Source organism: Macaca mulatta, chromosome 2, assembly GCF_049350105.2.
Source record: "Macaca mulatta isolate MMU2019108-1 chromosome 2, T2T-MMU8v2.0, whole genome shotgun sequence".
In the NCBI taxonomy this organism is placed as follows: Eukaryota; Metazoa; Chordata; class Mammalia; order Primates; family Cercopithecidae; genus Macaca; species Macaca mulatta.
The window spans coordinates 191,441,557-191,466,628 of NC_133407.1; the positions used below are offsets into that span (position 1 = coordinate 191,441,557).

At 36.8% G+C, this 25,072-nt stretch overlaps 1 protein-coding gene and 1 long non-coding RNA gene across 15 annotated transcripts in view; one reads left to right on the plus strand and one right to left on the minus strand.

Annotated features, from left to right (window-relative positions):
* Positions 1-7,000, plus strand: part of LOC106996063 (uncharacterized) — a 69,764-nt gene extending 62,764 nt beyond the window's left edge. Inside the window, exon 3 of the long non-coding RNA XR_013414593.1 lies at positions 6,247-7,000. This is a non-coding gene — a long non-coding RNA (uncharacterized LOC106996063). The remainder of the gene's footprint in view (positions 1-6,246) is intronic.
* The window catches only part of ZNF654 (zinc finger protein 654), an 82,592-nt gene extending 57,529 nt beyond the window's left edge, over positions 1-25,063 (minus strand). For all 14 annotated transcript variants that reach the window (XM_077994312.1, XM_028844717.2, XM_028844714.2 and 11 more), the window contains exon 1: positions 24,811-25,063. Coding sequence is in view for 4 of the 14 variants with exons in the window: in XM_028844713.2 (XP_028700546.2) it covers positions 24,811-24,996 (186 nt within the window). In the remaining 10 variants the exon portion in view is untranslated. The remainder of the gene's footprint in view (positions 1-24,810) is intronic.
* Positions 25,064-25,072: the final 9 nt, after the last annotated feature.

Sequence of the window (25,072 nt, forward strand, 5' to 3'; positions counted from 1 at the left end):
ATGGTGGCCAGGATAACGCTGAAGCTGCTGCAAACATATAAGAATAGTGTTTTCCAAGATCTTAAAAACCCACTCTTACTACAGTTCTAACCTTTTAAAGAAAATCGTCTAAGTAGCAGAAGATTAAGGCCAGCAATCTTTATGGATTGTGGAAACCCTTTTCTTATTTTGAAGAACATAACAAACATTACTGTAGTGAATATTTACAGAAATTATAGGAATACTGCTGACAGAAGCAGTAGCCAAAGCCAGATGCATGCTATGATATAAAGGGAGTTGAAGAGGACAGAGCTGATGCCAAAGAAAGATGTTAGACTATTCTAATAATCCGGCAGCACTTTCAAGAGCATATACTCTGCTCTAAATGGGATATAGTATATACTATAAAATGTCATATCTTAATTGACCAAGGTAAATTAATGTGAGAATGAGAGAAGACTTGTCAGTCAAAACTGTCAAAATGTAAACTTAATATAAAACTATTAAGTTAAAATTACATTAAATCATTTAGGAACCCTAAAATACATCATCTAAATTGTTAAGGACTGAATTTTGTCCTCCTAAAATTCATTTGTTGAAGCCCTAACCCTCAGTGGGACTGTATTTGAAGATAGGGCTTTGAGGAAGTAATTAAGTTTAAATGAGGTCATAAAGGTGAAATCCTATTCCAGTAGAATTGGTGGTGAGGAGGAGGAAGAGGGAGGAGGAGTGAGGAAGAGGGAGGAGGAGTGAGGAAGAGTGAGAGGCATGAGGAGGAGTGAGGAGGGGGAGGGAAGAAAAGGAGGAGGCAGAAAGACCTCTCTCTTTCTCTATGCACATTCACCAAAGAATGGCCATGTGAGCACAGCAAGAACAGGTCATCTGCAAGCCATGAAAAGAGCCCTCACCAGAACATGACCATGCTGCCATCCTGATCTGGGACTTCCAGTCTCCAGAACTGTGAGAAAATAAATTTATGTTGTTTAAGCCACCCAGCATTTTCTTATGGCAGCCTAAGTAATATACAACTATTTAAACATATAAAGTGATCAACTAAAATATCGGTATCTGTTTCTTAATTGACCTCTCCTTTTTTGTAATATAACAAAGAAAACTACCAAACATTAGTTTGTCACTAAGCAAACAATGATCTTCATATCTAAACCCATATTAACAGACTAGATCATTAACACAGTATCAAGCATGTCTTTATTTCTATTAGTTGGCTATTCACATCCCTGTTATTCTCTCCTCCCTGAAGACTCCCATTGTCATCAACTTTCCTTACCTCAAACACCTCACAGTTCATAGGTGTCAGTCAAGCTGTTCACTAATATTAAGTTCATCATTTGTTTACAGCGAACCCAGTCACTTTTAAAAACTGATTAACAAGCCAGGCACAGTGGCTCACGCCTGTAATCCCAACACTATGGGAGGCCGAGGTGGGCGGATCACAAGGTCAAGAGATCGAGACCCTCCTAGCCAACATGGTGAAACCCTGTCTCTACTAAAAATACAAAAATTAGCTGGGCGTGGTGGCACGCGCCGGTAGTCCTAGCTACTTGGAAGGCTAAGGCAGGAGAATCGCTTGAACTGGAAGGCAGACGTTGCAGTGAGCCGAGATCGCGCCACTGCACTCCAGCCTGGCGACAAAGTGAGACTGTCTTAAAAAAAAAAAAAAAAATTAACAAACCAGAAGATATGTCACAATGACTCTCCATTTTAGGAGCGTCAAAGAATGGCTGTGATACACACCTGTAGGAATGTGTTGAACACAGACTAATACAATCTGTGCCCTGATAAGTTTGCTAATTTTCTAAATACCTAAAATGTTTTAAAACACATTAGGTTAGTCTTACGCCCTTGAGTATGCTTATGTTATTCATATGTAATGTAGTTGTATATATAAAAATATTTCTTAGCTATCCATTGAGAGATCCTAGAAGCAATGACTCTACAGTAACAGTAACACACTTAGTGCCCAAATCTTGGTCTCTAAACACCATTCTCCAATAAAATGAACAAAGCAGTTGATTCCAGAGCTGGGATAGGGAAAACACAAGATGAGCCTGGAACATCTTGTGTTCCCAGAAAGTAGAGAAATGCTGTGAAAACAACAGGATATGAGAATATGGGAGTCAACCTGAAAGAGCTCCAAAAGGCTAAAGCTGGCACAACTTGAACAACAAAATAATGATAGCATTGGACTTTAATCCATACAATAAAATATATGTAAGTCCATACATATACAAATAATAAATGTTAGCAATGAAACAGCTGTTTCTTACAGTGAAAGAAGGAAAAAGACAGAGAAGCACCACTAGGCAGACACCACAATGACAAATGTTGCAGACAACATCCATGCATTGATGTTAATAATGAGTGAAAGTTTGAGGAGAAGCAGGATTTGCAGTCTCAAAGTATCTCCCCCAAGACATTTATCAACAGATACATAGACAGTAACATTAGAGTGGAAAATCCTCACAAACATAAACTTAAAGCCATCAAGGTAAATATCACCTGTGAACTATATAATAAAATACACTATTATCATGAATCTCTTCATAACAATACATTGAGAAAGACACAATGCCATTTTTGTGGTACTTCTGCCAAAAATGCACAGACTGATTCCAGTCACAAGAAAACATCAGACAAACCCAAAGTGAGGGATATTCTAAAAAATATTAATAACTGATCAGTGTTCTTCAAAAATGGCAAGCAAAGGCAAGGAAAGACTGAGGAACTGTTTGGAAGGGACTAAGGAGAAACAACTAAATACAATGTGAGATCATGGATAACATCCTGGAATTGGAAAAGAACATTAGTGGAAAAATATGAAAAGGTCTACAATTTTGTGACTATTGTACCAATGTTACTCTCCCGTTCTTGATAGCTGTACTGTATTCTGTAAGTCTAAAATTAGTTCAGTTTTTATTTAAAACAAATCTATCTGTTCATCCTTTTCTCTCAAATTTCAATGTTGTTATAGATTTTCTGGATGTTATTTGATAACATAAGCAGATTTCTACATTTACTTTTTCCACTTTATTGCCTATTTGCACCTCAAGATTTGCCCTTGCCTGTAGGTATTATTTTAAGAGTCAGATGGAAAAATAAAGCAGGTAAATTGGCAGCAGAATGGAAAGAGTATAGGCTTTGGAAGCAGACAGACCTAGGTTTGAATTCCAGCTCTGTCACTCATTAGCTGGTAACCTTAGCAAAGTCATTAAACTTCTATTCTAAATTACCTATAAAATGAATTTAATATCACTTTAATCACAGGCCTACTGAAAATTTAAGTAAGACATATATTAAAATATACGATAATTTCTGGCATGTAACAAACAAGAGCTTTCAGATATAAAAATGGTACGGATATAAAGTGCACCATTACTAGTGCACCTTGTTTTAAGAAAAGAAAATGACAAAATCAAGCTTGCTTTAGTGACAATTTCATTACATCATTAAGAACTGGTTCATTATTTGTTTCCAAGTATGATTAATTACAACAAATTTTACTCACTTTTAGCAAGCAAACAGATCACTCCTAAATAAAATCTGAAAACGACTGCTGAGTTTCAGCTATTTAGTTCGATACTCATCTGACAAACAAAGCATATCCTACATACGGCAATATAAATAAAATGCTACATGCCTGAACAGATACCTGAAGACTCACTGTTTTTACAATTCTCCCTGGAGAATGAAAAAGATAAATTGTTTGGAAAAAAGAGAGTCACTTGTCAATTTGACCTTTTCTATCAGGATAATCATGTAATGGAAATCTAAAAGTCATGTTTAAAAAAAAAAAAAAAACACCAAAATGGTTTAGAAATACATTCCAAGTTAAAAGTTGTTGGAAATCTGCAAAGAACATAATCTACAGTAGCAAGCAACTAAAACCTGGTACTTTTGGGGGCTTAGTAAAGCATACTGTTCAACTCACTACTCTTTAAAAGCTGGTATTTATACAACATTAATGTATTTGATAGGTTCTGTAAATGTAATAAGACAAAACCTTTTCAAAATGGAAAATGGAGTAAACATCTCTCTAAAATATTAATATTCCATACAATCATACTGTTAAAAGGAATCTTGAAGATTATCTAGTCCAACCTACCAACCAGAGCAAAAATACCCATTACAGTATCACTCCCAGAGAGTTAACCAACATGAATACTGTTACTGATGGGGAATGCACCATCTCAAATGACAATTTACTTAACTTTACAGACATCTTTATTAGAAGATTCTTCATTATGAAGCAAAAACAGATGTGACATCCATCTATCAGTTCTAGTTTGAAGTTTTAAAATTATGTAAATAAAACATGCAATATCCCATCAAATATTATAAGGCAGCTATCAGATACATCTTTATTATAGTCTCTGCCTAGATTAAATATCTGCTATCCTTTCATCATTTTAACTATTTCTCCATAGTCTACAAAATTTTTAGTTCTCATTAGCATATCTGTCTGTGCTCCAAAATGTGCATGTTCCTCTTAAATAAAGCTCCCAAAATGTAACATAAGACTTCAGTTAACTCTAGTCAGAATAAGTTGGACTATCATCTCCCTGTTTTTGACTCTATGATAATATTAATTTAGTTTGAAGTTACTTTAGGTTGACTCAGCAAAAATACTTTTTCATATAGATCCCATAACTTTTTATAGTTGATTTTTTACGGTATAATTGTACGTTAATCCTCTCACTTTTCCCATTCTTAAGTTTCAGCCCAAACCTTCAACACTGCCTTTTTAGCCAGTACATTAGCATTTCCTCCCAGTTTGTGACACCTATAAATCTGAAAAGTTAGTTTTTTATTTTATCATAAAAGTTGTATACAAAAAAAATTCACACAGAGATATTTATAATAGTACCAAGTTCAGTTCCTTAGCTAACCTTAGAACCATTAATCAGTATTCTTTAGGCAAGAGTGTTAAGTCAGTTACTAATACTAATCCATCCCCCATCTCCCTATCTATCTATAAGAATACCATGAGAAATTCTGTATACAAAACCATGCTGAAATCCATATATGCTGAGTCTGTCATCTCTCTCATATCCATTACCAGTAATCCATTTTTTTAAAGTAGAAACAAAAATTTGGAATGACCTGATTTAATGAACCCATAGTGATGGCTAGAAATGAAGAGCTACCTTTCTAACCATCAATAATTTTGCTCAACATTATATTACTTTTAGTGGTCATCTGTTCCCATAACCTACCTTTTTGAAAAACAGAATATTTCCCCATATTTAGACTAACAGCATGTCTTCAGTTATTTGTATCTTCAAATCTTAAATAAAGTGTTTCCTGTCCCACCCCTCCCCCGTATCCTGGGATGAGATTTAAACTTATTTAAAATACCCTATCAGCTTTCCCTACCTGTTTTGGGCTTTAATACTTTTAACCACAGTTAGTTACTGATTTGAAAATCATTCACCTTGTTAGAAATTTCAAAAATAAAATGAAGTAGTTTTATTTTTCTATGCAAAGCAGAGGGTCTACCCCCTTCATTCACACCAGCTGATTTAATAGAAGATAATGAACATGCACAAGAAGGAATGAAATTAAATAATGTTATAGGAATTAATTCCATCCAAGAGGAAAGAATATGTATCAAAACCCTACTAGTTTAACAAAGAAATCAGTCAGATACTCACAAAAGTTTCAAATGTAATAAGTATTATACTTGCTAATATAGGGATTCCAGAATTAGCATATTAAGCATGTTTTATATCAAATACAAAGAAATTTTACAAACGAATTCAGCCTATGAAGTAGTTTTATTTACATTCACAATAGTCACCTAAAATTCAATATATATACAAAACAAGAGGCTTTGGTGACTCATGAAATACGGTGAAGCTACAACAGAGTATACAAAATTACTTTTACACTAAAAAAAAAAAAAAAAAAACCTTGGTTTTCAGAAATGATTTCCATTAAACACACAGTAAATAACTCTTTGAACCAAGACATTTGACATTAATATTTAAAATCAGTTATGACTTCTTCAGTTTTTTAAAATATTCTGTTAAATTGCATTCTGTTAGTTTACATAAAAATAGTATTAAAGCATGTTTCATTTATCTTTCCTATCTGTTATTTTGAAAAGGTATCCCTATCTCAGAAGCAGTATAATTTTTCTGACATTCCCACAAATGCAAGTTTTTCATAGGTATATTTCATAAATTAAATGAAGAACAATGATTCCCCATACAAATTTAAGTCTGTAACTTTTTCTCTTTTTTGTAGCAACCAACATTTTATAAGCCACGGCAAAGAAATGGAAAACAGACTGCCTATATCGGTGCGTGAAAGAGAGATGAATAGAGAAGGCTAAACAACACAAATTCATTCAGAATCCTCCTCCTCTATTCTGATTCTTGTATTTTTATCCTCTTCCTAAATTCTGGACATGGTAAGTTTGGGGCAAACTTTTTCTCTTTTCCTCTACATTCCTGTTTATAAAATAAGAACTTACTCCATCTCAAAAAATACCAGTGAAAGGATGATTTTCCTCCTTCCCTAAAATTCTTTTACCCCATGGAAGTAAAATCAACAATACCAGTAAGAGTCTATCAGCTCCTGGCCAAGGTTAATGTATTGGTCTGGTTCTCATATCCCTCTTGAGCTGTCTACTTCCACCAGGTTTGAGGCAGGTCAGAGTCCTCCATGTGGCAGCTTAGGTATCTGCCTAAAGATCCAAATTTCCTCTTATAAATAGTAGGTCATTTTAAAGGCTTTTGATGAATTTTGACCCCTGCCAACTTTTCATTTGATTCCAAAATCAGAGCTGAGAGCAGTCTATTAAATGCTTCCTTCATAAATATTAAAATTGGTGCATGGACAAGGGAACCCCAAAATATATGCACAAGAAGTACATGAAGATCAGATTAAAATAAGGGATGAACAAACACCAACTGTAGGATGAGGTTTGCTCAGTTTCAAGAACTAAATTTGTTTAAAAAAAAAAAAAAAAAAAAACAGATGACGCACTCACAATCAACAGTGGAAGAATTAAAGAAAAATAAAAGGAGGGCATACTGATTAAGATAGAAGAGGGACTTCCTTAGGAATAAGAGTTTACTCTTAGAGGCTAGACTAGACAGGTATCAAAAAAGAAAAAGGAGATACATGTCGGAAGTAACTGTACTTAAAGATGAAATTAGAGGAAAAAAAAAAGAATATAGATGTTACTCAAAATAAAGGAAGAGTGACTGTTTACAAATGTACCTAACTGCGGGACAGAAGGTAACGATGGGATGGAAATGTCAAGAGTGAACCAGACTGGAGATCCAACTATGGCAGTATGGCAAAAGCTTGCTTTTTAAAAGACAGATAGAAAGTCTATAATAGGGCCCGGCGCGGTGGCTCACGCCTGTAATCCCAGCACTTTGGGAGGCCGAGGTGGGTGGATCACGAGGTCAGGGGTTCGAGACCAGCCTGACCAACGTGGTGAAACCCCATCTCTACTAAAAATACAAAAGTTAGCTTGGCGTGGTGGCGGGCGCCTGTAATCCCAGCTACTCAGGAGGCTGAGGCAGGAGAGTTGCTTGAACCCAGGAGGCGGAGGTTGCAGTGAGCCGAGATCACGCCACTGCACTCCAGCCTGGGCAAAAGAGCGAGACTCCATCTAAAAAAAAAAAAAAAAAAAAAAAAAAAGGAAAGTCTATAAAAAACCACACCTTGAAGACTGAGACTACTATACAAGTAATATAAAATCTGTAAAGATTTGATAAAAAGCAGGGAGATTACCTTAAAATATCTGAAGCATTTCAGGTGCATTTCAGGTTAATAGTTACTACAAATGACAACATATGGTATGGCACTATGCCATAAAGAAAAGTGCTCCAGAAAGTCAGAGTTAGGTCTCAGGGGAGTGAATGGGAAAAGCTATGCTGAAAAGAAACAAAGTTAAGAGGTCAGTCTTGGGTTCAATGTTGTGCTGGTAAGATTTTTTTTCTTAAGTCAGAGACGAGAGTGAGCAAAATTTGCTTGATATTGAATGCTTTTTGATGAACTTGGAACTCCTTGACTTTCCTTCTCTAACAATATGGAAGACACTACAAGAGACAACTGAAGGAACAAAAAAAACCAAGAGAAAAGAAAAGGAAAATAGGCGAGGCAAATTTAAGAACAGGCTCAAATGTAAACAAACACAAAAACCAGCTGCTTATCTGAAATGACATATCCTACTATTGCTGAAAGAAATGTAACAAAAATGAATGTTTATTCTGCCAATAAAGTAGAACAAATTATGCAAGGCCTAGAATAATTAAAAGCAGAGCAAAGAAAAGGTCTAAAAGAGCAAGCAGCAGAAGAGATATTGTTTTTACTGGGCTCCTAAAAGCGCAGACTTCAGAAACAACAAAAGCATTTCCACTTTAAATACCCATTCAAAGGTTATTATCCAAATAATACAAATATGGGGGCACAAAAAGAGTGTTTTTATGATAGGCCTAAAACTTTCAGGGGGCGTGGCAACACTCTAGGTAGCACAGGACTAAAAATGTCTTGGCACATGTTTGGGGCTAGAGAAATACAGATGCAAGAGCAGAACACAGGTTGTGGAGACTGCAAGGCAAATGACTATGCTTGAAGCTTTACAAACTACAAGTAAGTCATATGCTCTTTGTAACAGGCAGTAGAAGTGGTGCCACTAAACAGATTCCATACTTATTTCAGCATAAGGAATACCGGGAAAACACAGAAGAAATAGAAATTAAAAGCTTTTAATATGATGGAAATCTAAAGTAGGAAACATCAATTAAGATGAGGTACCTAGGGCTACCGTCCATGGAAATTTGTAAACTTTGCAATAAGACAGAAATTAGGATACTACTTTCAGGAAGGAGGAAATAGGGTAAGAGCACCCTCCACAAAATATGGTAAACAGACAGTGGCACAATTAACCACTTGATGAGTTTTCCTAGTAAAATATAAGCACAAGTTATGGCCACTGGCAATTGGCACAACTAACTGGCACACTGGTGAGCCTGGTGAGGTTGAAAACAAAATGCACTTGGTATCCTGTTTTCTGTACATCCATCATCCTTCTGATATCACTAATTTTTACTGGCAAAAGTAATTCCCTGAATTTAGTACATAGTATAGTTGACAGAAATATTAGTATATTTCTAAATTTAATGTGTATTGGGTTGGGTGCAGTAATCAATGTTTGCCCTACTGATCTTCAAGACCCTTAAGAAAGTAAGACACAGGCTGGGCGCAGCGGCTCACACTTGTACTCCCAGCCCTTTGGAAGCCCGAGGCGGGCAGATCATTTGAGGTGAGTTCAAGGCCAGCCCGGCCAACATGGTGAAACCCCACCTCTACTAAAAATATAAAAAGTAGCCGGGCGTGGCAGTGGGTGCCTGTAATCCCAGCTGCTTGGGAGGCTGAGGCAGGAGAATCGCTTCAACCTGGGAGGCAGAGGTTGCAGTGAGCCGAGATCAGCCACTGCACTCCAGCCTGGGAGAAAAAATCAGACTCAGTCTCAAACAAAAAAAAAAAAGAAAAAGTAAGACACAAAAGAGACTGGAAGTTAAAGAATTCTCCTTTAGAAGGCTAAAAGAAGCCACTCCCAATCAGAGGAAGACACCCAAGTTGCAGCTCCTGAAAAAGACCCATCTCTACATCACAGGGGCACATGAGAGACCCACTGGTTCTGATTAAGTAATACTCTAGAAAGGGAAGAATTTGGGATCTTAACGTCTTTAGACTCTAGACTTTAATTTTTCTTTGTGAACTCAAAAATGGGAGACAAATGATCAAATCTGGTAAATTCTTATTTTTGTGGACATTTAGTCCCCTGTACCAAAGCTACTTATGTCCTCAAATTAAAACTGGAAATTTTAAACTAAAAAACTATCATAGGTTAATTAGCTTTCTCAAACACAGAAACTGCCTCTCTTAAAAAGCCTTATACTCTTAAGTACTGAGATATTACTAAAAGGAGAAAATAAATTATGAGTTTTACATTTTGGTAAACTTTACCATAAGTTACTAGAAAATCCACTGCTCTGTTCTTAAAGAGGGATAAATATACTCAAGATTAATAAAAATTACATTGTAGCGACTGATGAACAATTTTTATTCTTCCTTTTTTAAAAAGAATGCACTAACTCTTCAAACCCAATAGAACCAAAACTATGCTGTTCGTTTAGATATCTTAAATTGTTTCTCCCACCATTTATTGTTAATACCATCACTATACTCTCAGATATTTAGATTAGAAACCCAATATAATTTCATAGAATTCTTAGGTGCCTTGTCTCCACTTTTAGCAAAATGCTAAGTACTTTATTGTACGTAATATTCCTTGAAACTGTTCCAGCCACTCCATGTTCATTGCCATTATTCAGCCAGGCCCTCAATTTCTTTTCTGGGATACTTCGATAGCTTACTTTTTTTATGTAGACTTTCATTCTTTACCTCCTGTGGTATCTTAAAACAATATTTTAAGATTAATAATGGCATGACTTTGCCCTTAAATGCTATGTTATCCCACAGAATTCAAATCCCTAAGCCAAGCCTCAATCCATTTTTCCAATTTATTATCTACCAATACTTTATTTTGAGTCTATGTTCTAGTCCAGTGGCTCTCAAACTTTAGCATGCATCAGAATCATTGGGAAAATGTGACAATCAGATTGCTGAACCCTAGTCCCACAATTCTAGATTCTGTAGGTCTGGGTGGAGCCAATAATTTGTACTGCTAATAGTTTGCAGGTGATGCTCATACTGCTGGTCTGCAGATCCACACATTAAGAACCATAGTGCTAATCAATTAACTACTGCCATTCATAAATATGCCATGACAGATTATCTCCTCTGCTTAAAATGTCCACCTACCCCATACTATTTCCTTTCTTCATGCCTACATTTTAACACTAACAACTTTTTTAAGAGTCAAGTCAAATGCTATTTCATCCATTAAAATTTTCCAGATTATCTCTATCAGAAATGGTCTCTCCATGTGAACTTGCATAGGAATTAAAATAATGGCACTAATCACATTTTCCCTATTTTAGAGTTTATGTATATTTATTCATTAATTTATTCAAACCTTAGAGTGCCTACTGTGTACCAAGTTCACTGATGCTTTCATTTTTTTGTGGAGGGATAAGACGTAAATGAATGTATATTAGATGGTGTTAAGTACCTTAAAATAATATTAATAAAACACAGGTAAGGAGAAAAAGAATATTAGAGATGGGATGCTACTTTACATGGGGTGTTCAAGGAAGGCCTCTATCTCTAATAAGAGGCTATCTGAGCAGGATCCCACAGCAAACTATATAGATATCCAAATGAAACATGTTCCTGGCAGACAAAACAAAAGCCAAGAAGCAGATGCATACAAGGAGTGGCAAAAACACTAGTGCTGGTGAGTGTATAGTAATAAAAGAGAAAGTCATAATGCTAGATGGGGCAGGATTATGGAGCCCTGTGGTCCACCATACGGATTTTGGCTTTGACTCTGAGAAAAGTATGGAAGGTCTGGAAGAGACCTCACTTGTATCTTTAAAAGGATCACATTGACTACTGCATAAAAAATAAGCTGAAAATGAGGACAGGTAGAAACAGGGAAATAAAATAATCCAGGAGAAAGATAACTACGGTTTGGATCAGGGTCATAACAGACAGAAATAATGGTTAGATATGCCTTTTCCCCCTTACTAGGTAATTCAGTTCCTTTAGGGCAAGAATTGTGTGGTTTTTCCTTTAAATTCCCTATAATCACTACAATGACGCTTTTCACATAGCACCTATTATTTTCTTAAAGGAATACCCTCTACAATACTCAATTATTGTACTTTATGTATGTAGATTTATGCCTAAGATATCTAAGAATATTCAACTGATATTAAGAAAAAGCAATTTATGTACTGTCTGACAAGACAAATACAGCATTTTATGAGGACTTATAAGTTATGAGTATTTAATAGTTGTTGAAGTTAACTTCAAAATATGAGAGAAGATAAAAAGTCTCAAAAGTTAAGTACAAAATGGCTTCACTTGATACAGAAATTTTTTTGATTTTTTTTTTGAGACGAGTCTCACTCTTGTCGCCCAGGCTGAAGTGCAATGGCGCGATCTCACCTCACTGCAACCTCTGCCTCCCGGATTCAAGTGATTCTCTTGCCTCATCCTCCTGAGTAGCTGAGATTAAAGGAACACACCAGCAAGTCCGGCTAATTTTTGTGGGATTTTTTTGTTTGTTTGTTTGAGGCGGAGTCTCGCTCTGTCGCCCAGGCTGGAGTGAGTGGCGCGATCTCGGCTCACTGCAAGCTCCGCCTCCCGGATTCCCGCCATTCTCCTGCCTCAGCCTCCCGAGTAGCTGGGACTACAGGCGCCCGACACCACGCCCGGCTAATTTTTTTGTATTTTTAGTAGAAACGGGGTTTCACCGAGTTAGCCAGGATAGCCTCCATCTCCTGACCTCGTGATCCGCCTGCTTTGGCGGCGGGATTACAAAGTGCTGGGATTACAGGCGTGAGCCACCGCGCCAGGCCAATTTTTGTGTCTTTAGTGGAGACGGAGTTTCACCGTGTTGGCCAGGCAGGTCTCTAACTCCTGACCTCAGGTGATCTGCCCACCTTGGCCTCCCAAAGGGCTGGGATTACAGCCGCGAGCCACCACACCTGGCCCAATACAGAAGTTTTTAAGAAACGAGATAATAATTTCTTTCTTTTTAAATCAAATCGAGAATTGGGGAACTGCATAATACAGTTTTAGGTGCCAGGAAGGAAAGCAAAAATTGTATATCTACTCTAAGTTTATAAACACAGGATGACAGGATGATATGCAAGAAATCAAAGTAATAAATTGAGAAAAGATGAGTTTTAACATTCTCACAACTCTCTTCTACCTACGTTTTATATCTTTCCCTCCTCTTGATTATGCTTTATGTTTTATACTCACTACATTAAATTTGGATAATATATGAGAAAAAAGTATCCATCACTGCACTGCCCACATATAACTACTATTAACATCTTGATCCCTTTTCTAGCTGTGTGTCTTAAGGTAGCTGCTTAATCTCTCTGAGTCTCAGCTGCATCATTCACAAAATGACGATAAAAACAGTACTTATTTCACAGAGTTGTTGCAAACGATAAATGAGAATCTAGGACAGGAACTGACATACTTTTTCTTAAGGGGCCAGAAAGTAGCTTATGGGCCATACTTTCTCCAACCCAATTATTCAGCCCTGCTGTTATATCATGAAAGCAATCACAGAATATATAAAATTAAATGGGCAAACACCAATATGATTTATTTGCAAAAAAAAAAAAAAAACAGGCAGTGTTGCCTTTGCCACAGTGGTGTATAGTAAAGGTTCATAACTTTTTTTGGTGTGTCTGGATTATTGTTGGGTTGGACTTGTTTGGCAAGTTTTGAAATTCTTAAAAGAATCTGATTGAAAAAAAAAAATTTGGATCTGCTCACCAAGAAAATGCAAATAAAACTTTACATAGACACTGAAAAGATCATTTTTTATGGCTGCATAAAATTTTAATTTATGGGAGATGAAAAGATATTCACCTATTTTAGATGTTCTGGTTTCCTAATTCATTCATTACATTAATTATAATTAATGCTATGAAGAATAGTATTGTGTCCAAATTTATAATTCCTCATAAATGAATGCTATCAGGAAAATGACTAAGTCAAAAGGTACAAATTAGTTTAAGGTTTCTAACATAGCTTGGTAAATTGTAGTCCAGAAAAGCTGTGGTGATCTGTACTCCCATCAGCTGAAAGAGATCTTCATGCTCTCATAAGAATGGAATATATGTAAATTTTAGACTTTAAAAATAAATTCTATAATTTGAGAGATTTGTCAAACCACAGTAAGACTATAGATAAAGGGCAAAAAAGCACATCCATTGTATTTGGGACTAGCAGGATTTCCAGATATTCAAGGTTAAATGTAAATATGGAGAGACTGACAAACTTTAATCATTTATGATAAACATTTAAAACACATCCCATACCCTCCTGCTTTCAAAACACAAGATAATAAACATAAAATAACTTCTACTGGTTTGTAGTCACCATAACTTTTGTATTTTGAGAACTGCTATAATTTGTGTAATATATTATATTACTAAATTATTATATTACAAATATATTATATATACTAAAATACAGTACATTAACACTCTATAATGTCAACTTTCCAAAGCAGTGGTGAATACAAAAATAACTGAAAGACTCTCCATCTAAGTAGTAGAAAAGTCACTGATGTGAATGTTGAAGCTTGTCAATTATATAAGACACTGGGGATATAGTGGTAAGCAAACATTGTCCTGTTTTGTGTAGTTAAGTGCGATGAAGAAAAGTTGTAACTGAGCCATTGTTACTATCTCATCTAAGCATATCACATTCAAGTGGGTTGGGGGGTGGACTAAGAGTTGAGAATCACTTTTTTTTTTTTTTTTTTTAAAAACAGAGTCTCACTTCGTCACCCAGGCTGAAGTGCAGTGGCACAATCTAGACTCACTGCAGCCTCTGCCCCTCCAGAGTTCAAGTGATTCTCCTGCCTCAGCCTCTCGAGTAACTGGGAATACAGACATGCACCACCATGCCCGACTAATTTTTGTATTTTTAATAGACATGGGGTTTCACCATGTTGGCCAGGCTGGTCTTGAACTCCTGGACTCAGGTAATCTACCTGCCTCGGCCTCCCAAAGTACTGGGATTACAGGTGTAAGCCACTGTGCCTGGCCTGAGAATCACCTCTGATGGGGAACTTCTGCTAGATTGAATTTGATTTTTTCTTCTGTTTCACGTTTATGAACATCTTTAGTTTCTGCTGCCTGGTGTCTTTTCAACAGTGTCCATTCCAATGCTTCCACTCAATCAAAACTGCTTTAGTAAGCTACAGTATATATCAAATATATATGCACAGATGATACAATAGATACCAAATGCTTATTCCTAGATATAATACAATGTATATGTATACTGTAGAGGCTGAGTGCACGGGCTGGCTTTTGACTGTCAAACTGGCTAGGTTACAGTCTGATTATCACATACTAGGTACAGAACTTAGTCACGCCATTTCTTCTGGTCTTAGTTTCCTGACCTATAAAAATGAGAATAATGGCACATAGCTTGTAGGGTAGTGGATTAAATGAGCTAAAACAGGTAAAGGACTTATCACAGTCCCTGATTCATGAAAAGCATTCAAAATGAGTTATATACATATATACAGCATATACATATAGAAACTATTCCCATAATAGCTTTCAGATATTAAAAACATTAACATACACACATCAAATCACTAGGAATAGTATTTATAATATTTCAACTTTAGAGTAACCAAAACATACTGGTTAATGTCAATAAACTCTAGTTGTAGAAATACATATTAACAAACTGTACATATTTTATTAGGACATTATATATGCACACTTATTTTCACAGTACACAGGGCAATTTTGTGCACCTGTCTAATTAATATGTACTGATACAACCACTTCTATTCTCCTTTCACTTCTCTGTACTATGTTTGGCCACAAGTGGAGCCTGAAAATGAACCTGTCTGTCCCTTTCTTTTTCAAAGTTAATTAACTGATTTATCATAGTCTACACCCAATCCTGAATGAATGTAATTCATTTTGTATGCCTTCACCTAGACAAATAAGCACTGATGAACAAAGGTACATACTAGTGGTCACTCTGCATTCACAGTGATCAAATTCAAATGGTTCTGTGGGTCAATTCAACATACCTCTCTAATCAGCTACCAACCACCTCCATGTACTCTTAACAAATGAACTTTACTCCTACCACAAAAACTCCTATATAAAGTAACACCCCTCCACTTGTGCTTTCAGTGTTGTCCTTCCTCCCCTTCAGAGGTCTTATAATATAATCCCTTCTTTTGTAGATTCATAGCTTCCTTTCAAATGGATCATTCTCACTAGATTTTAAGTGTACACAGTTCACACCAATTTACTAAAAGAAAAAAAAGAAAAGAAAATTGTTACCTTCAATCCACAATGCCTCCAGTTACCACCATATCTTTCCTTCTCCTTTATAGGTTATTTACACTTACTGTCTATTCCTTCACCTCCCACTCTTGGAACTATTCCAGCCTGACTCCTGATCCCATCACTACACCAAAACAGCTCTGTTTAGAGTCACCCAAGACTCCATGTTAATTCAACGATTGGATCTCAACAGTTTGCAATGCCAGTTACCATTCACCCCATCCTGAAACATTCTCTTCCCTTGCCTTTTGTGACACCACAGTTCTCTGGGTTTTTGAAACCTCTTTAATCCTTCTCAAACTTTATTTGAAGACTCATTCTTTCCTACTGAGACATTCAATTTTGAGGCTCCTCAAGCTTTAGTTTTAAGGTCCTCTCCTTTTCCTAGTCTATTTTCTCTCCCTATGTGAGCTCATTCACACATATGACTTTGAATACCATCCACACAGCTATGATAACCAGACCTCCCTTTTGAGCTCTAGCTTCTGTTAAATCCAGCTATCTTCAAGATCTCTCCTTGGATGAGGCAAAAGCACCTTAAATTGAACATATCAAACCAAACCAAAGGATCTCAGTAGAGCAGAACTTGCCCAAGTATCCAAATATACATAGTCAAGCCTATTAGGTTCCCATTTATAGTATTACATACCTTTTCTTCATAGCACTTACCAAAGTTATAACTGCACACAAAATTGGGCAATGTCTGTTTGCTTACCACTATATCCCCAATGCCTTATATAATTGACAAGCTTCAACCTTCACATTAGTGACTTTTCTACTGCTTAGAGTCTTTAAGTTATTTTTGTATTCACCACTGCTTTGAAAAGTTGACAGTATACAGTGTTAATGTACTGGACTCTAGGATTTCATAAATTATACAATTCAACCTCTCTCAAATTTAGTTTGCCACAATGTCCCACCACCTCCTAATATCTTTAACATTACATATTAATATACAATTAACGTGTCATTCAATGGGCCAGATTTAATTGATCTTATTTTATTTCTTCACATATCTTACCAGACAAATATTTTACTACAGGTTTCGTAAAGTTCTTGTTTTTGTTTATAATTTTTAAGGTATAGTTTAGCACATTTTGGCAGGAAAGCCAGAAAATTCAGTGCCAATCATAACAGTACAAATGGTGTCTTACTTGTGTTTGGTAGAACTGTGAAAAGATGATATAACTAAAAAACTTAAAAGGAATGACTCCATTCAAATATTATTTCCTCCTGCCATTGTATCTACAAAATTAAAATTGAGGTTTTGTTTTTTGTTTTTTACACAGAGTCTCGCTCTGTCACCCAGGCTGAAGATCTCTGCTCACTGCAAACTCCGCCTCCTGGGCATAAGCGATCCTCCCACCTCAGCCTTCCAAGTAGCTGGGACTACAGGTGTGTGCCACCACACCCAGCTAATTTTTTGTTTTTTTGTAGAGATAGGGTTTCACCATGTTGCCCAGGCTGGTCTCAAACTCCTGAGCTCAAGTGATTTGCCTGCCTTGGACTCCCAAAGTGCTGGGATTACAGGTGTGAGCCACCACACTCTGGCCGGGATAGATTTTTTAAGCAATGTAATGAGTGGTTATTTGGAAAGCAATAATAATCATGTATCTAATGAAAGACTATGTATAAAAAAGTCACTGAGGTTTAGAACCTCATTGGTCATTCTAAAATGATGTTCATAAGTTTAACCAATTCATTTTTTTAAAAAAGCATCTCACATGTTTTGGGGAAACAATTAAAATTTCATCATACTCAAAATAACTTTGCACCTATTTGTACAAAATAACCAATCTAGGGCTAGGCGCGGTGGCTCATGCCTGTAATCCTAGCACCATGGGAGGCTACAGTGGGTGAATCACTTGACCTCAGCAGTTAAGACCAGCCTGCAGCCAGGCCCGGTGGCTCAAGCCTGTAATCCCAGCACTTTGGGAGTTCGAGACAGGCGGATCACGAGGTCAGGAAATCGAGACCATCCTGGCTAACCCGGTGAAACCCCGTCTCTACTAAAAAGTACAAAAAACTAGTATGTTCTCACTCATAGGTGGGAACTGAACAATGAGATCACTTGGACTCGGGAAGGGGAACGTCACACACCGGGGCCTATCATGGGGAGGGGGGAGGGGGGAGGGGGGAGGGATTGCATTGGGAGTTATACCTGATGTAAATGACGAGTTGATGGGTGCTGACGAGTTGATGGGTGCAGCACAGCAACATGGCACAAGTATACATATGTAACAAACCTGCACGTTATGCACATGTACCCTAGAACTTAAAGTATAATAATAATAAAAATTAATTAAAAAAAAAAAAAAAAAACTAGTCGGGCGAGGTGGCCGGCGCCTGTAGTCCCAGCTACTCCGGAGGCTGAGGCAGGAGAATGGCGTAAACCCGGGAGGCGGGCAGTCTCGCCTGGGCAACAGGCAATCAGACTCCGTCTCAAAAAAAAAAAAAAAGTACCAGCCTGCAGATCATGGTAAAACCTCATCTCTACTAAAACTACAAAAATTTAGCCAGGCACGGTGGTGCATGCCTGTAGTCCCAGCTACTGGGGGTGGGGGCTGGTGGGTGCTGAGAATCACTTTAGCCTGGGACAGGGAGGCTGCAGTGAGCCTAGATGGCAGACACTGCACTCCAGCCTGAGCGACACAGCCAGCCAGACCCTGTCTCAAAAAAATAGTAATAATAAACAATCTGTGAGGAAGAGAAAATGAAATTTATTTTATATACTTTATTTTTTCTTTGATTATAAAGTAGGTTTAATTTTTTAAAATCTAAAAAATAAACAAATGTAAAAAATAAAATTCAGCCATAAGCATAACACTACAAAGTTAACAACAATTTGGTATATTTCAGTCTTTTTGTTTACAAAAGTGAAACACCTTTGTCCTGTGTCTTTTCAGTAGTTATACTATAAACAGTTTCTTGTATGAATAAATATTCTTTAAATACATGATTGTTTAGGGAGAAGGGACATAGGATTACATTATATGTACTAACTCCCCTAATAATAGTCATTTAGGTGGTTTTCAATGATTTGCTATTACAAATAATGTCATTATGAACAATCAGTTCAACTCAACTCTGAAAGTCAACCTATAAAGGCATTAAGGAGCAACAATAACAACAACAAAAAAAAATTTAGCTCCCCAAATACAGCCATCAACATGATTCATTTGCTTTGTTTTTTCCTAATTATAATAAACAAGTTAATGTCTTTCCAGGGAATTCACCTTTTATGAAGACTTGAAATACCCCAAATGTGACAAAATTTGAAAACTTTTTAAAAAGCTAAAATTTTCATTTGCAATTGAGAAATAAAAATAATTTGGCCAAAAGGAACACATAATGTAAATCAATGTAATTAAATTATTTCTAGCTCTGGATATTCACTACAGAATAGATCAGAAAATAGGATACTCTTTTTCAAAAGTAAGTGACTGCAAATTATTTTCAATACTTTTCATCTTTCATACTATTATTTACTGAGCTAGAAAACTGATTTGAGACTTCTAGTTAAATGTGCAGAGAGAACCACATTTACGTCTGATCCTACTTGAAAACTCCACTAAAATAACAGTAAAAATATTTGTGTTTTAAAAGAGCAAAACCCACAGGACAAAGCAATGAAAAAGGAAAGATATCTACAAATGGGTATTGGAAATTAGATGGATGGGTGGTAACTGACTTAATAGACCCAAGAAACTGAAAGCCAAGCCATCAGTAGAGGGAGTTTGGGAACAAGCTAATATGTGCTTGAAAAAACCCCAGAACCCCAGAACATCTCAGGAATTTGAGGCACCACATACCACCAAAAGAAGTGAAAACAGAGTCAGAAACAAAAAGATCAGTTCAAAATCTCCCCCAGGTCCCTCCCCTAACAAAACAATGGAAACTAACTCCTAATTCTCTGAGAGACTGAACATTTGGACACAGAGTAGGAGGAAGGAAGGGGATAAACAAAAACGCCGTATAATCGAAGTGTACATAGTGAACATGCTCAATAGTGAGATCAATAGTGAGACGTAGGTAGTCCCTACGTCCTTCCTGTACTAGGCCAACTGATTCCATCTAAAACAACTAGGGAAAAAATTACTTATAAATATAGAGGTAAACATCAAAACTCAAAAAGTTGCCAGTGATAGCCTCTGGAGAATAAGAAGTAGAAAAGGAAGAGGACAGGACATGACTGCTATTTTTTGTTATAAGCTGTGGCAAAAAGAAAGGAAAAGAAGGAAGCTGGTTGTTTCAATAATATCTATTCTTGTTTTCTTCCATACTGACAGAATCAAAAATCTAGAAAAATTTCCTAACATTCTTTTCAGATGGGGATCAACTCACAAGATGAAAGTGGGTCACTGAGTAGGATTTAGGACAAGTTGTTTTGGTTTACACCATAGAGACAACCAGCTCCTGCCACTGGGAAGTCAGATGTGATAGTTGGGACTCAAGCAACTACCTTGGATCATGTCACAAACTCAGGATGGTAAGACAAGGATGACTGGTAAGAAAGAGCAAATGATAGTATGGCCACTGTACCATCCCTACACTGTCTATTAAAGATTTTTTTACATAAGAAATAAATGCCCACCTTGTTTAAACCAGGTCTCCATTAGCACCAAAATGCAATTCCTGGTATTTAGGCCTTATATGACTTCTTAAAACTATGTACATTAATAAAAATTAAAGATAAAAATAATCCCAATTAATAGCAAGAATTAGTAAAAATGTATTATACCCTAGAAAACTACTCATAGAGCTCTAATAAGTATTATGTAAATCCTATACCAAGACCAAGAAATAAGGATTGTTTCTTCCTGAGACAAATTTTAATTTCTCTAAATTAACAGACATTAGAATGGATTTTATAACACAATGAGACAAACTCTCTTTTCTGTGAATACCATCTCTTAAGGCAGCTATTACAGTGACTGGCCCATAGTCGTTACTTAAAAAGTATTTGAGGATCATTAAAAACTTTGCTGCCATTTATATCAGCATTACACATATAAGGTACCCACTAAGAGTCCCAAAGTAAGGGTACAGCCAAGTTTCACAACCTCGGCACTATGGATATTCCGAACCAGATAATTCTTTGCTGTTCGAGCTATCCTGTGCGTTGTAGGATGTTCAGTAGCATCTCTAGCCTCCATGCACTAGATGTCAGCAGCAAACCTCAATCATGACAATCAAAAGTATCTCCTGACATTGCCAAATGTCTCCTAAGGGAAACAAAATCCAAGAACCCCTGCCATAGAGATGTTACGAACCCCTGCCATAATTGTTTTATAAATCATTGTGTTTCACCAGGAGCATTCAGCTTTTCTAGTTAAATAACAGAATTTAAGAATTGTAACATTTCTAAATTTTCTCTCAAGTTTAGTGCAAAACACAAATTATAAGCTACCTACAGATTATCTCTAACGTCCCTCCTGAATCCTCAGAGGATTTTACAAGAGAGAAATACTAATAGCATCTACCTATTTAAGTCTATCTGTGTGCTAGGTACAATACTAAGTACTTTATATTCTTCTCTCTTTTTATATTCATGACATCCTTGTGGCATGAATATTAACCCCATTGTAGTATGAAATAATTTTAAATTATATTTCAATCAACATATCAAAATGGTTCCAGAAATTGTTTTTTATTACTCATTACATTCATTCTGGCACTGTACTAAGAAGTATCTTAACTTCCTTAGTTTACAATCAATTTATAACAAATTCAGTGTATTTGGTGACAAAATAAATTGAATCATTAAAACTTTCAGGAATTAGAAAAGTGTTTACAGCACTTAACAAGTCAGACAATAATAGTCTGCTTCTTGAAATATTGTTTACTACTGTGTCATAATGAAAGAGTACTTTATAAACTTTTCATCCATGATACCAAGTTATTTCCAGTAACTTCTTTTTCCTTTCACAGCACTTGCAAAAAAAAAAAAAAAAAAAAAAAACCCTCTATAATTGAGGATTTACTTATAATTTCAATCTGCTTTTCAGCAGAAACTGAAGACTGAGTTCAAATCCCAGCATGTCTACATAATGGAAACTAAGACACATTAACTTGCTCAGTCCTCAATTTCAGCTATGTTACTTGCTGTCTGAAGCTTAAGAGTTAGTAGGTCTTCCATAACAGTTACTTTCCCCTACTTTTCATCCTCAAAGCAAATTAAGTATCAGTTAAGGGCCAGTTTTATTTAAGCATTTATTGAGTCAGCTAACAAGGGCCAAGGGAGGATGTGATAGGGCCAGTCCAACATTACACTGTATCTTCTGCTTTACTTTTCCTTATGGTAAAAGACACAAAAACCGCTCTGGAAAAGAAGTGTTCCTTCCTCTCTCCCTTTGCCCACACAACTAACTGCCAAGAAATTTTGATTCATATTTCCCTCTAAAAAGAGGAAGATAAACCAGAGCCTTTCTTTGAAACACCACTAGGCTGTCTGTATAATTCATGTATTTAGTTAACTGTCACATACCCCAACTGCACAATATCCATTTCATTACTCATGAATAAGTCATTCACTAATAAATACAAATTATTATACTTAATATTAGCCTCAGTAAGTGTCAGAAAACCAAATTTTTAAAAAGAAATCTTCGACTAGGAATTAGATTAAATAATCCCCTGCTTCCCTTACTGACAAATGAAGCAATTACTATGGCAGAATTTTATTTCTGGTACATACAAGTCAAATTAATAAAGGAATATTTTATTCCATCCAAAAGCTTTAATATGAAAAAGGACTTCACAAAGCTCACCTGCAAAGTAAAATCAGGACAGAACCTCAGAGCATATCTATCAGTAATCCAGAGTATTATAAAATATGTAAAGTTTCAGGTAATAAACTATGTTTCAGGTAAAAGTTGGTAACATGAAAGTATGTCAGTCTAACATAATTTAGCAATAGAAAATAAACGTTCATTAAGTTCTTCCTGTTTTATTTCCTTGGATATACAGGAGGTAGGGAAGTCATAAAGTAGTCAACTTCATTTGTTCTTAATATATTGTACTGTCACTATTCAGTCACTGTGTTTTCAGGCTAAATTTGTCATTTATTTTAAAATTTTAGTTGCTCATTATTGATATAAAAAGCAAAACAAAAAAATTAAATAAATTTTCAGCCCCTGAATATATTAAAAATATAAATTGTATCCTAATCTTCAGAAGTTTACAATTCCTATAGATACAAAATCTACCAATAGCGTAGTTCCTAGATGTAAAAGGTATGGTTAGAAAAAACAAGTGCTCTGAAAACAAGACACTGAATGCCAATTTTCAAAATAAAAGTGAATGCCAATTATCAAAATAAAAATACATTTTCAAGAAAGTCATTAAATAGCAATGCCAAAGAAACTGACACACCCTTCAAACCAACTTCTTTATGACACTGGGGGAAAACATGAATTCAAAAGGCAATTTAAATTAAAGCATTAAAAACTTACCTGAAAAATATTAACTCCATCCTTTTTCTTTCAGTGCTTGTAAGGGAATTCTTACAAGCTTTCCCTTACAAGCATTGAAAGAAATTCCGTAGAAGCATTGAAAGAAATGTCAGCAAACATGATGCCCACTTCTCATTAACTTTATTTCCTACTTGTTATCAGAATGAAATTAATAGCTACCTGATTCAAACCCTTCACATATTTATTTAACTATTATTCCTCTTTGACACAGAGTAACTTGTTCAAGGTAGTAATTTCTGCCAGGAGATGGTGGAGCCAGAATCTGAACCCTGTACGTCCAAAATAATAGATACATTTTAAAAGGGATGGGATGGAAAAGGAGCAGTTAAATTTTTTTTTCCCCAAAATAGCTTGCAAAAAAAGATTGTTGTGAATGGGAACAAACCGTTTAACTTATAAATGCAAGTAGATGAGAATTCAGAGTACTCAAACTTTACCTCTAAACAAGTAGGGGTATATTTGCCATATTTGATTACAAACACTTTGAACAACATCAAACCCCTGTGACGATCGACTGAGTAAATAATTTAATGTCACCATTCAGACACTGTATTTTACAGGCTAAATAAAATAAATTATAAATTGAAGGTGAGGGAGATTGGTAATGTTAACCGGAGCAAGAGTTTAAGGAAAATTGCTTTCATTATGAGCAGTTAATTAGAAAAGAGTGCGTGTGTCAAGGGAAGGAGGTTAAAAAAGAAAAAAAAAAAAATGACAATCACACTGCCTTAACGCACCCTCTGTCCGAAAAAAGTAACTAAATCACCGTGGGTCAGCGTCTACGCCAACTGGAGAGCCGGCCCAGCGAGATCTTGTGAGGGGATGACAGGAGACCCTAGAAGAGGGTGAACAGTGGCAGTGACAGGAAAGATGGCATGTCTCCCATCCCGGAAAAAAGGGGAGAACACGGGGGGCAATCGGCGGAGAGGGGAAGGCAGAAAATGTTTCCAGAGGTGCCAAATGAGGTGAGAAAGACCAGGCAGGGTAGGAAACATAAGAAAGGCGGGACTCTGGGGCAGGAAGGTCTGTTTGGGGTAGGGACGGCATGTCAGGACAGAGCTTTCCGGACAGCCGACCTTCCTTCTTTCCAGCCCCTTCATTCCCGACAAACTCTCACTTTCTCAGCAACCCTAAGCCCGTGGGTCACCCTCGCCTTGCTCCCCGCCCCCCACCCCAAGCCGGATAGGTGGAGGAGGGAGCTTCAGCCTCACCCTCCTTGTTCGGGAGGAGCGGGCACTGGACATAGACCACATTCATGGACGAGAAGGCCAGGAGACGCAGAGAGGCCCAGGACTCGGGTGACAAGTCGGGGCGGCCAACGGGCGCCTCACCTGACAGAAGCGTCGGCAGTAATCCCGACTGCTGATCCCGACGCCGCCGCCGCAGTTGCCGCTGCCAGCGCCGCCTCTGCCGTCGCCCGCAGCTCTAAGCCCCACAGGGCCCAGCGGGGACTCCACAATGGCCACAAGCTCTTCTCCGAGGCGTTCGGCCTCTTGATCGCTCTCTTCCTCCGCCATGAGGCTCTCGCCGCCCAGCGCGTACCAGCCCCTGCGCCGCCGCCGCTGTAGCTGCCTAGGCTAACCTCCTCCTCCT